At 37.6% G+C, this 12,593-nt stretch overlaps 1 protein-coding gene across 4 annotated transcripts in view; it reads right to left on the bottom strand.

The window, feature by feature from the left end:
* The window catches only part of NPAS3 (neuronal PAS domain protein 3), an 870,281-nt gene that overhangs the window by 761,784 nt on the left and 95,904 nt on the right, over positions 1-12,593 (bottom strand). For 3 of the 4 annotated variants that reach the window (XM_074996867.1, XM_074996865.1, XM_074996864.1), the window contains exon 2: positions 2,573-2,662. The exons of the other annotated variant lie outside the window; for it this stretch is intronic. In XM_074996867.1, the coding sequence (XP_074852968.1) occupies positions 2,573-2,662 (90 nt within the window). The remainder of the gene's footprint in view (positions 1-2,572; positions 2,663-12,593) is intronic. 4 annotated transcript variants of the gene reach the window in all.

Genomic DNA, 12,593 nt, shown 5'->3' on the forward strand with positions numbered 1-12,593 from the left:
GAGGTACGGATGCAAATTCCCCGTGCCTCATTAGCATAATGTCAAATGATTTGGAGTCCAGAAGACTATTCAAAAATTTTGAGGAAGAAGGGGCGTCCGGAAGAAGGACTTCCCTCTGGAAGTTCCCTTGGGGCCGCACTTCTACACGGCGTTTTGGAGTCCAGAAGAACGGTCTTCCGGACTCCAAATCACGTGATGTTATGCTAATGAGGCACGGGGAATTTGCATCCGTGCCTCATTAGCATATTTTGGGCCATGTAGTACCATGCCACTTTCAAAGAAAGTGGCCTGTGTAGAAACGGCCTTGGAGTCTGGAGCTTGACTATACCTTGACTAAGAAATTTCCACCTAAACAAAAAATAATTAATTACCAATGCTAAACTGTCATATTGAATTGCTGACTTATGAGATTATCATAGATTCAAAAACTATCAACAGAATGATCAATAAACATTTGTAAATAATGACTAAATAGGAAATAATTTACCTCTAAAAACAATAAAAATGGAGGCTACCCAGATGATTGAACAGTAAGTCAAACTACCACCATGGTACCCCAAGTGAATTAACACTTTGGAAATCTATGGCTCCATCCTAATTTCATTTTTTGTTCTACTACAGCAAACTTAAATTCTTCTTTATATTCTCCTCTTACGAACTTTAATTCTATTCTTCATCCACTCTATAGCCTCAACTTTTACTACTGTGGTGGTTTTACAGTCACTAAATTAATTCACCAAACTGGCAAAAGGCTATGGAATACAGTAAATCCTTTCATATCAGGCATGCTAGTCTCCAGAACTCTCAGATAAGCAGCATTTTAACCATAAGCAAATTTTAGTTATGTTTTCCATAAGTAGAGCATAGTGAAAGTAAATACAAATAAATAAAGCCAATACAGTATAAGTTTACAGTGTACAATAATACTGTTGTTGGTAAATAAAGTACTCTGCATACATTTTTATTTCTTAATATCTAATCCTGTTTTTCTTTCGTGTTACACATTGCTAAGTATACCTCTCTATTACCCAGAATATTCGACTATCTGACAAACTCCCAGTTCCAGGGTTGCCAGATACAAAAAAGTTTACTGTAATGGGAGGGAGGGAACATATGGGCTACGTCTACAAGTGCCCCAAACTTCAAAATGGCCACACAAATGGCCATTTCGAAGTTTACTAATGAAGCGCTGAAATGCATATTCAGCAGTTCATTAGCATGCGGGCGGCCGTGGAACTTTGAAATTGACGCGCCTCGCCACCACGAGTCTTGTCCAGACGGGGCTCCTTTTTGAAAGGACCCCGCCTACTTCGAAGTCCCCTTACTCCCATGAGCTGATGGGAATAAGGGGACTTCGAAGCAGGCGGCGTCCTTTCGAAAAGGAGCCCCGTGGGGACGAGATGCGCAGCGGCGAGGCACGTCAATTTCGAAGTGCCGCAGCCGCCAGCAAGCTAATGAAGCGCTGAATATGCATTTTAGTGCTTCATTAGTAAACTTCGAAATGGCCATTTGCGTGGCCATTTTGAAGTTTGGGGCACGTGTAGACATGGGCATGGAGTGTAAAACCACAGTGAATACTGCTGTCTTGCCAAAAAACTTCTAGATACAACAACACTATTTTTCCTAAAAAATAAGCTATTTTGAGCAAATTATACTGTTTTCTTTATCTCCTTATAGAAAACTGATTTAACAGGCCACAAAACAGGAACAGAGTGTTAAAATATAAAAAATGAACATTAAGAGAGAGTAAACAGTTGGGAAATTGAATAAAAATCAGAAAAGCAGTAATACATTTGCAAAATATTAACAGAAAATAATCTATAATATAGTTATAAAATGTCTCATCTCTCAGTTGTTACTGGAAATAGATTGATGAATCTAACAATGAAAGATTATAATTTTGGCTATATTCAAAAGAAGCTCTGCTAGCTGTAAAAGTAATGAAAATCAAATCATGTTACATTTCCTTGCCCATATTAACAGACAGCTGCAGCACTTTCATCACAAGCACTAGTAACATTTGATAGTTAGTCACAAATGCAGATACCATTAGGCAATGGACAAAGGCAACTGACAAAGCAAGAGGACAACTCCAATTTAACTGTCCTGCAAGGTACATACTAATTAGCTGCAAAGCTACGAAATCCTAGCTAGCATGTTAAGTCTGCTACATGACAGTATAATTTGACTTCTTAAAGGATTATGCAAATTACAACTCATCATTCCATTACACGACTGAAAAAAGTGACAGCTAATTTATACATAACACACCTTTGAAATCCCTAAGATGTGAAACACCTGTGCAATATCCTGTGCCTAGATTTTCCACTGTATACATGCTTGTTTATTGCAATATATAGAAGAGTTTTAATAAAGTCACAGAGTTTTTAAATCTGCTTTTTAACTTTTAAAGCACAGTTCTAAAGAATTAAACAACGTTCTGTCCCTGTTTTAGTGGCTTTTCATTTAAATAGAAGTATAAATTTTCAAGACATGTTTAATTTCTGATAGCGTGAGAGCACGAGCACTAATGCACGAGCCAGAGATAAGACTCACACAGATTTCAACATACTTCTGGTAGGTAGATTCACAGTAGATTCCGTCATATCTGTAGATTTTCCTACATTCTGATTGGTTGGGCAGAGGATGCTGGACAGTTATTCTGTAGAGGTATCAAAAACAGATTACATGACTAGAGATTCTCTACAGTCAACTGTAATGCAGGACAATAAGTATGTTGAATTTTAACATCTGTCTGATCTCTTTCTATAACTGCATTGTGCACACACATGCAGCAGTTTCCCCCTTTTTTGAAATTTGCAATGAGAGACAATGAAACTTCAGTTCTCCACAGTGTTTCTTTCCTCAGAGGCATGAATGTGAAAGAGAGAAAAAAAATTCATACATACACAATGGAATGTGTTATTTACATATTTAGGGTGAATAAAATAGTACTTTTATAATTGACTTTACTGGCTACTACAATCCTTACTGAGGTAGAACTCCCACTGATACAAATGTGAGTCTGCTTGAGTAAGGACTAAACATTCCAGCCAATTAAAACACTGGGCTTGCTCCCACTGAAGTCAACAGCAAGTCTCCCATTGGCTTCTGTAACAAAGGGTCAGGGAAACAGCAGTATTTTAGAGTCTGATCTTAAAGGTGCTGACTACCTTAATCTCAATAGTGATCCATGTCCTCAGCTTCCACTGGTAACAAGGGATGGTGAAAGCACCTGGTGGCAAGTGGCATTCAACAAATTGCTCAGCACCTTGTGAAATCAGGCCCTTAAAACCTCTCAAAGATTTTCTATGCATTCCATTACAACCCCCTTACTTAAAACCAACAAATTATAGTTTTGCTCTTGAAGTTCAACATTGTTTTAAATAAACAAATTGCATTCAAAATAATAGCCAAATGATACATTTTGGAGGGGTTTTTTTCTGACTTTTAACTAACTTTTTAGGTGTTCTTGTTTCTTCCCCAAATTAAAAACTATTTTACATTTAAAAATAAAATTAGCAGGTAGGTAGCTGAAAAATCAGACTATTTCATTTATCATTATAAAGAATACAAGGAAAAGAATATTTTTTTACAAACAAAATAGTATTCTGTTACAAGTATCATTCTAAAACCTTTCACAGACATTTCCTGCATGCAATTTCTGAGCATTGTTATGTTACTACTACTGAGTCAATCTTATAACTGAAAATTCTGTAAGCAGAATATTTGTTTTAATAGCACCTCAGTAATGGGTCCCCCCAGCAAAAAAGCTGATTTACTTTAAAACTGCAGAAACCAAGGCAAAGTGATAGAAAAGAATGAGTTAAAAACACATTTCTATAATACTAAACATCAAGGCTTCTACATTCTACATTCTTGGTCATACTATATAATAGTTCTGATTAAAGTTATTTATCTCCTTTTGTCTGTTATTTTAAAAAAAAATGAAAAAATACCAAGCCAAATAATGAATAAGCAGAAGTCCTCCAATAATACTGATTTTAGTGAGGCTGCATGACATCCTAATTTGCACATATTTCCTATTATGCTATTTTAAGATTTCACTTTACTATATAAATAAAATGCAACAGTGGGTAAGCCTATGGGTATGTCAGGTATTTATAATAAGCCCATCACCATGGTATCTATGTGCCCTATGCTAACTATTTTAACTGCCATTTCACACTGTTATATTTATGTACCTTTAAACTAACAATTAGATGGTGTGGGTTAGAAATGGGTCAGAAATAAGGACTATCTCAAAAAGGGACTTATTCAGCAATCCTTACCCAGTCCAATCTCCCAGACAAGCTAGTCAAAGTAAGCACTAAGTAAAGATTGCTGAGGGTTCCAGCCAGATTTTGACAGTCAGTTCTAATTTTACCTCTAAAAATTACTTTCAGACCATCTTCCCCAAATTAATTTTGATAACATGTTCTTTAACACAGTATAATCAGCAAGGATAGTACATCTCACAGGTTCCACATTTTTAAACAAAATATTTTTCTCCAAGATCAAATGATATTTTGTCTATTTACTCTTGGTACTCCATATTCCTATTCTATTTTAGGCTTTGAAATTGATTTTTTTGTTTTCTCTGTATTAAAAATTAAAGCACTGAAGAGTATGAGTCCAATCAATTTGCAATGGTTAACTCAACTGAACATTAACTGAGTTTTGAATGGTTTTAAAAATAAACACTTATTTCCATACAAGCTTTGGACAGAGTATGTTTGCTACTTTATTCAGGACAGCAAAAAAAATCAGCAGGAAATTTTAGTTTACAGGCATCACGCCATCAAGAATAAAGCTATTGTAGAGGGTTGTTTTCCAAATAGAGTAGATACCAACAGTATGCCTACAAGAATCAAAACAAAAATCACATTTTACTTCATATTTGTACCCTTTCCTTTCAATGTGCGGCATCAAAAATGCTACATGCATTCCTTTACCTGATTTTGTTTCAAAAGGTTGCATACTTACACCAAAGAGTTCAAAAATACTCTTTCATTTGGGAAATGATTATAAACTGCTGTGTTTGCACGTAAGACAGCCCATCCTCTCATCTCTACATGTCACTTGAACTCTAGATGGACCCATCATACAACTGGGGATAGAACTTAAGTGCATTTACATATATGTGAAACACATAAGCTATGACTAATTTTAACTCACAGGGCAGAATTTAAATAATTAGTTACAAGAAGTCAAACTAAGGAAAAAAAGGAGGAAAGAGATGGTTAGAGGCAGAGTAGTAAATTGTTCCATTTTTGCAGGTAATCTAAATGCAAACTAGAAGCAACTTATCATGAGAATGGATTTTCCACCATCTGGTCAAATAACAGGGGATTTGTCTAGTGGCAAGCAAAGAATGGAATGATGTGAGAAAGATTAGCGGGCAAGTCCTACAGTTGGCTAAAATGTATTTTGTGCAAACAAGAACAGATGACGCCTTAACAATTACACCTGTCAAAAACTCCAGAAAGCAATCCATCTCTGAACAGCCCAGTTGAAAACAAGCTAGTTCATAACAAAATGAATTTTTTTAAACAATTGCCAGCCATAACAGTTTGATGCATGACAAGCGTAGGAAGTCATATTCCACGTCCAACTGAAACCTTAACTAACTGGACCGTGGTTTTCTGTGATAAGTAAGATATTAAACTAAAATATATATATATATTTTCCATAGTAATGCAAATAGCTGACAACCTCACAAAAGCAAGGAAACTCAGAGGTAAAGCAGAAGCCCTCCCCAGATCCTCCAACTTTAACGTATCCTACTTAAAACAGGGACTGTTTGGCAAGGATCAAATTTAGCACCCTAGCTGGCAGAACTCATTAGCAATCTGAATTATTGCCCTACAACTGTAGCTCTTTCAAATGATGGTTCTGCAGCAAGAGAATTCCACCAGTCTTGCAGGGACAAGTTCACTGAGAGTAACTGAGTTCCTGTAGAACTCAGCTGTATCCTCCCTTCTGCAGGGCAGATGAAATTTTCATTTAATAGATTATATCACACCAACTCCAAAGTGATTTTTAAAAACTTACTTTTTAACCAGTTTTTATCAATATTGACATTTAATTTACTATTTTAGTATTCTAATTTAAAATGTTAAAGTTTCTTATGGAAGATGTTGTCCTTGGTCTTCCAGATAGCACTCAGCTATAGCTTGCTGCTTCAATATGCAATTTACTGAGATTTAGTTGAAGATTTTGTAAATGTGGCACTAGGAAGTTTAAGGGACGAGTTAGTGTACATGATTACGTGTGCTCTAACCATATGGACATTTTAAAAAAAATATAGTACAAATACAATTAAATCTCCATTTTTTTGCCAGTCTGGGTTTATCCTGAACCACCAGAACAGCAGCTAAGGGTCTGGCCAAAGGGTTAAAGAAATATGAACGTAATGGCCAGACTTTAAAAGATATTTTTGCACCTAATTCCTGTTGTTTGTATCTATTAGTCCCAAGCTTTTATTATTGCTCCTAATTCAAGCTGGACAAAGGATTGTACACTTGTTAAAACATGAATTGCAGTTTAGATTTTTTTTTCACCATTTTGCGATGGAAATCCATCACTCCACAAAGATTAGCTTATTTTAAGTTCAATATTCTCCCTCTTTGTCAGAGATGTATGTTCCAACATGGTACTCTAAAACATATGTCACAGTGTTGCCTGTAAACATTTTGAAAAGATGTGATACCATGTATATTTTAAAAAGTTCAATAATGAGACTTCTTTTATTACAAATTTATTAATTAATTCTGCATATTTGTAACAATATGAAAAACCTATATTTGATTCTTTCTAACATTTATACCGTGTTCTTTACCATGTACTGAACACGTAACTGAATATGAAAATTAGCCCTTGTGCTTTTCGCTTTAAGTGAAAAAATGTTTTACCTACATTTCTAAATGCTTTGGGGATGGGCGAAGATCAAGCAATCAGGTTGATTCTTTTAGATCTATCATGCCTTTTTCCCCATTGATTGCAAGGTACTATTGACGAGCCTGTATATCCTGCCAGAGATAGATTTAGCAGAGCTTGAATGATTCCTTTTATCTTTTTCTGAAAGGATCAGAGAGTAGTTTTGGATGGCTACTCGTCTACCCTGAGAACTCACTCTAGTGAGACTGCCACAGGGTTTTATTTGGTCACACTTCCTTTTCAGTGAGTACAGGCATCAGAAGGAGGGACCAAATGACACAGTGCTATATCTCCATTCCATTGGACCCATATAGTGTGATCAATCAGAGTTCCCACTGCCTACAACTAAAATGTGGCCAACATGAGAGCTAGCTGACTGAACAGCAACAAAGAAATGACAGAGGAAATACGGTGTAGCTGGGGGAAACAAGAAGAAATGGCAGGGGTTCTATCAGCCCCATGCTTATGATGGCTTTCCTGGCATGTTAACACTCAAGAACATGAGAATGGCCACACTGGGTCAGACCAAAAGTCCATCTCGCCCAGTATCCTGTCTTCCACCAGTGGTCAATGCCAGATGCCCCAGAGGGAGTGAACAGAACAGGTAATCATCGTGTGATCCCTCCCGTCATCCATTAGTGACTTGGGCAATTGCTAGCTCCTTGACCATTTCCAGCTGTTCAAATAGCCATGGTTAACAAGAATACTCTTCTACCTCACTTGGAAAAGGGTGTGAACTTTTTTTCCAGACATTCCTCCACATAAGATGACTACAGTGCATTGCACTTGGGATAACATTCAAACACCATAAAGCAGGTTGAGCTTGCACAAAAAGTTCATTTTATTTTATTTTATTTTTTGGCCTAGCATTGCTCCTCTGCTCAAATATTAGTATTACAGGGAGGCTTCTGAGAATGTACAGGTTTCCAGATAATTTCTGGTGGAATTCAACTCACTGGTTTTGATTCTCTGTATCACAAAGACCACATCTGTTTAATGTCTCACTCAGACCATCAAGCTTTGAGCTTACTGTATTAGTACATCAGGAGGCTGGAGAAAGGTGGGGGGTTTTCAGTAGAGGAATTCCCACACTGTAATTCACTCTGTAGTCGGACCCAAGCATACCCTTCAGAAATAAGCTTCCCCCTTCTTCATTCTTCTGCTTTTGTGGCAGGATCCAAGTGTAAACGCCAAAGTATTATCATTGTCTCCAAAGGACAGTTTTCATAAAAAGTCTCATGAGGAGAAGCAGTATATCCACAACTACTCAAGGGCTTCATGTGTATTTTGATTCATTTTAAACGACCGCTTTTTTTTTCTTTGTGCATTTAACTACAAAATCCCGTATGAAGGAATATGTTGGAAATGATAATAAAGGGACCAAAACTGCCAAACTGCTCCCAAAAACATAGAATGAGACACAAGACATTTGCATATGAAATACAGTACATTATAGAAAAGAATACGTTTAAATTCTCCAAACTAAAAGTTGTCCATAACTTTCCTCTTCCATTACTTTATTCCTTTAATTTTGATTCATCTCCTACGCTTTCTGTCCAGCTACAGACTATATACACACACATTTTTCCCTTCTTCCCCATTCTGTTCATAGGAGACCTGGAATATCATGTTCTCCTATTTTATTTAGACATATTTATGATTACGCTTGGACTCATTTTATAAACATTATAATTCTAAAAACAAAGCACTTTGTTGCCAGAATCCGATGATTTGAAACTGCACAAGCAATGGGGCCTGATGGTTTCTTGCAACTTCTGAGTGTTAAGCATAGCTAAAACTTGGAGGTGTAATCAGTGGGGACATCTGTGAGTCAGGGTCCTGTGGCACACAGTATGCTCTAACCTTTGACCTGACTCTTTGGAAACTCCTCTATGGAAGCTCCTAAAGCATGGAGCCTAGGCATTCCATTCTCCATCATATTTTCCCATTTACCACTTACTCCCAGACACAGAACTGGCAGGACACACTCATGCATGTGACTTAAACAGACTCTCCCTCTGCACTATCAAACATCTATGACTCCCAAGAGGGATTGGAGGATTTCTTCTAATCAGTAGCTGAAGAGTGGAAATGGGAAGAAAAGAACAGACAGCAGACTGGAGGCCTGGGAAAAATCATATAAGTGCCTTATCTCCTCTGAATGCCTAATACCTGAAAGTTAAAGAGGTCAAAACCTCTGACTTAGGAGAGAACAACACTCCCTTTCCCTGCCCTGGAGTAACTCAATGTAAACTCCACAAAAGCTGATGCTCCTGACATTTTCTGCACTCCAGTGTGGAAATATCCAGCATAGGAAAGAATGGGGTCCCATTTTTAAATTGTAAAATCACCAGCTAATTCTCTCTCATAACTGAAATTTACATGTGCCAACGTTGGGGCAAAAGCTGATTTTCTAACCCAGGATTTAAAAGGTTGAAAATGAAGGGATACTAGTAATCCCAAATTTAATTATTGTGATTGTAGCAGGTACAATGAAAAAAAAGAGGCAGGAAAAAAATCAATACTACAGTTGAATGGTTTAGATATATACAGAACAGAAATATAGATAAACCTATTAATTTTAATATTAAAAATCACTAAAAGGGTGATGCTGTGTCATACACTCTTACCTCTTGTCAATCAGTAATTTAGGGAGACCCACAGCCTGATTCCCTGATTGTCCTGCTTAATAGCCATTGAGGGACCCTCATCTTCCAAGAAGTTATCTAATTACTTTTTTAATTCTGTTGTACTTCAGGCTTTCACAACATACCTGGCAAGGAGTTCCACAGATTGACTGAATGTTGTGTAAACGTGTACTTCCTTATGCTAATTTAGTTTCACTGAATGACTTCTGGTTCTTGTGTTACATGAAAAGGTAAATAACATTTTGCTATTCACTTTATTCACACCATTCATGATTTTATAGACTTCTATAATATCCCACTTAAGTCACCTCTTTACTAAGCTGAAATATCGTGGCCCTCTTTAAACTCACCTCATATACAAGGGCCGTGCCTACACGAGCCAAAAACTTCGAAATGGCCACGCAAATGGCCATTTCGAAGTTTACTAATGAAGCACTGAAATGCATATTCAGCGCTTCATTAGCATGCGGGCGGCCGCGGCACTTCGAAATTGACACGCCTCGCCGCCGCGCATCTCGTCCCCACAGGGCTCCTTTTCGAAAGGACCCCGCCTACTTCGAAGTCCCCTTATTCCCATGAGCTGATGGGAATAAGAGGACTTCGAAGTAGGCAGGGTCCTTTCGAAAAGGAGCCCCGTCTGGACGAGCTGCGCGGCGGGGAGGCGCATCAATTTCAAAGTGCCACGGCCGCCCACATGCTAATGAAGCACTGAATATGCATTCCAGCGCTTCATTAGTAAACTTCGAAATGGCCATTTGCGTGCCCATTTCGAAGTTTGGGGCTTGTGTAGACATAGCCACGGTGTTCCACATCCTAATAATTTTTATGAGAAAGGTAGCCATGTTAGTCTGTATCTTCAAAAACAAAAAGAAGTCCTGTGGCACCTTTTAGACTAACAGATATTTTGGAGCATAAGCTTTCGTGGGCAAATATCCACTTCATCAAATGCATAGTTTTTATTACCCTTCTCTTTACTGTTTCCAGTTCAAATACAGTTTTGTGAGATCAGCTGACCAGAACTGCACACATTATTCAAGATATGGGTGTATGGTGGATCTATTGTGGAACTATAGTATCTTTTGTTTTCCAATCTATGCCTTTTCTAAAATTGTGTTAGCTCTCTTGACTGCCTGAATGCTGAGCAAATATTTTCAGAGAACTATCTACAATGACCACAAGATCTCTTTTTTAAGTGTTATCAGCTAATTTAAACACTGTCATTTCGTACATGTACATGGGATTGCAGTCAACTTTGGACTTAACTTTAATATAGTCTGAAAACTTTGCACCTCACTGTTTGCCCCCTTTCTCTGATTATTTATGAATAGCTAAACATCACAAGTCTCAGCAAAGATCCTTGGGGGACCTTGCTATTTATCTCTCACCATAGAAAAACTGATGATGCTTCGTTTCCTGTCTTTTAACAAGTTACTGATATATGAAATGTACTTATCCCATGACTACTTACTCTGCTTCAGAGCCTTTAGTGTGGAATTCTGTCAAAGTATATTTATCAATCAGATCACCCTTGTCCATGTTTGCCAACTCCCTAAAGAATTTAAATAGAATGGTGAGCCTGGACTTTTACAAAAGCCACACTGACTCTTCCCCAAACTATGTGGTTCATGTAGATGTCTGATAATCCTCTTCTTTACTATAGTGTCAGTCAATTTGCTTTGCAGAGAAATTAAGGTTACTGACCTATAATTGGAGCCATTTGTTTAAAAAAATCAACACTGCATTAGCAATACCCCAGTCCTCTAGTACAAAGCTGATTAAAGCAACAAGTTACATATCACTTAGTAACTGTGCAATTTCACATTTGAAGTCCTTCAGCCAAAATCCTGGGAGAACACCATCTGGTCCTCGTAACATACTATGGTTTAGTTTACCAACTTGTTTAAAAACCTCTTCTACTAACACCTCCATCTGGGCAATTCTTCAAATTTGTCACCTAAACAGAATAACTCAGGTTCGGTTATCTCTCTCCCATGTCCTGCAGTGAAGCTCACTGCAAAGAATTCATTTATTGTCTCCAAAACAGTCTTACCTCCCTCAAATGTTCCTTTAGCACCCTAATCACCCAATGGCCCCATTGATTGTTTGGTAGGCTTCTTCCCTCTAGTGTGTGTGTGTGTGTGTGTGTGTGTGTGTGTGTGTGTGTCAGAGAGAGAGACAGACAGACGGACAGACAGAGGTCTGATTAATTATACTTGTACATTTTACTTGCCAGAGACTTTTCTCTATTTTCTTCAGCAGAGTTTGACTTTCAATATTTTAAAGGATGTCTCTGACTCAGATCACCTTTCCTGTGTGGTTCAGCCATGGAAGAATTTTTTAATTTTGGTTCTCAGATTCCTCCTCCCACCACCAGCCATTTGAGGTAAATCACTTCCTCATTTTTATGTGGTTTCCATTTCTGAAGTAAAATGCTACTGGGTTTTGGGTGGGTTTGTTACTTTCCCCACTACAAAGATGTTATCTTTGATTACATTATGGCTGCCATTACTCAGTGGCTCAGCTACATTCATCTCTTGGACCATATATCCTGTGTGCCACTTAGGACTAAATCAGTAATACCCTCTCTTCTTCTAAGTTCCTGGACCAGTTGTTCCACCAAGCAGTAATTAATGATGTATAGACTTTTTATCTCTTTATCCTGTCCTCAGGTCACAAGTACCTATGGGGATAGGTGAAATCCTCCCTATTGTTATTGAGTTTTCTTCTTTTTTTGTAGTCTCTCTAATCTTCCTGAGAATTCCACAGTCACTAGTATCCTGTTTCGGTGGTCTGCTGTTGTTTTTGTATCCAGAGAGAGCCTATCATGTAATTTGATTCATTTTTTATTTTTACTATGTATGACTCTATGGTTTCTTTCACAAATTGTGCACAACCTACTCTTTCATTCATTCCTGTGTATTTTATACCCTGCTATTACGATGTCCCATTGATTACAGTCATTCCACCATGCTCATTATATCAATATATTCATTTAATACCAGGCAA

Source organism: Carettochelys insculpta, chromosome 6, assembly GCF_033958435.1.
Source record: "Carettochelys insculpta isolate YL-2023 chromosome 6, ASM3395843v1, whole genome shotgun sequence".
Lineage (NCBI taxonomy): Eukaryota > Metazoa > Chordata > Testudines > Carettochelyidae > Carettochelys > Carettochelys insculpta.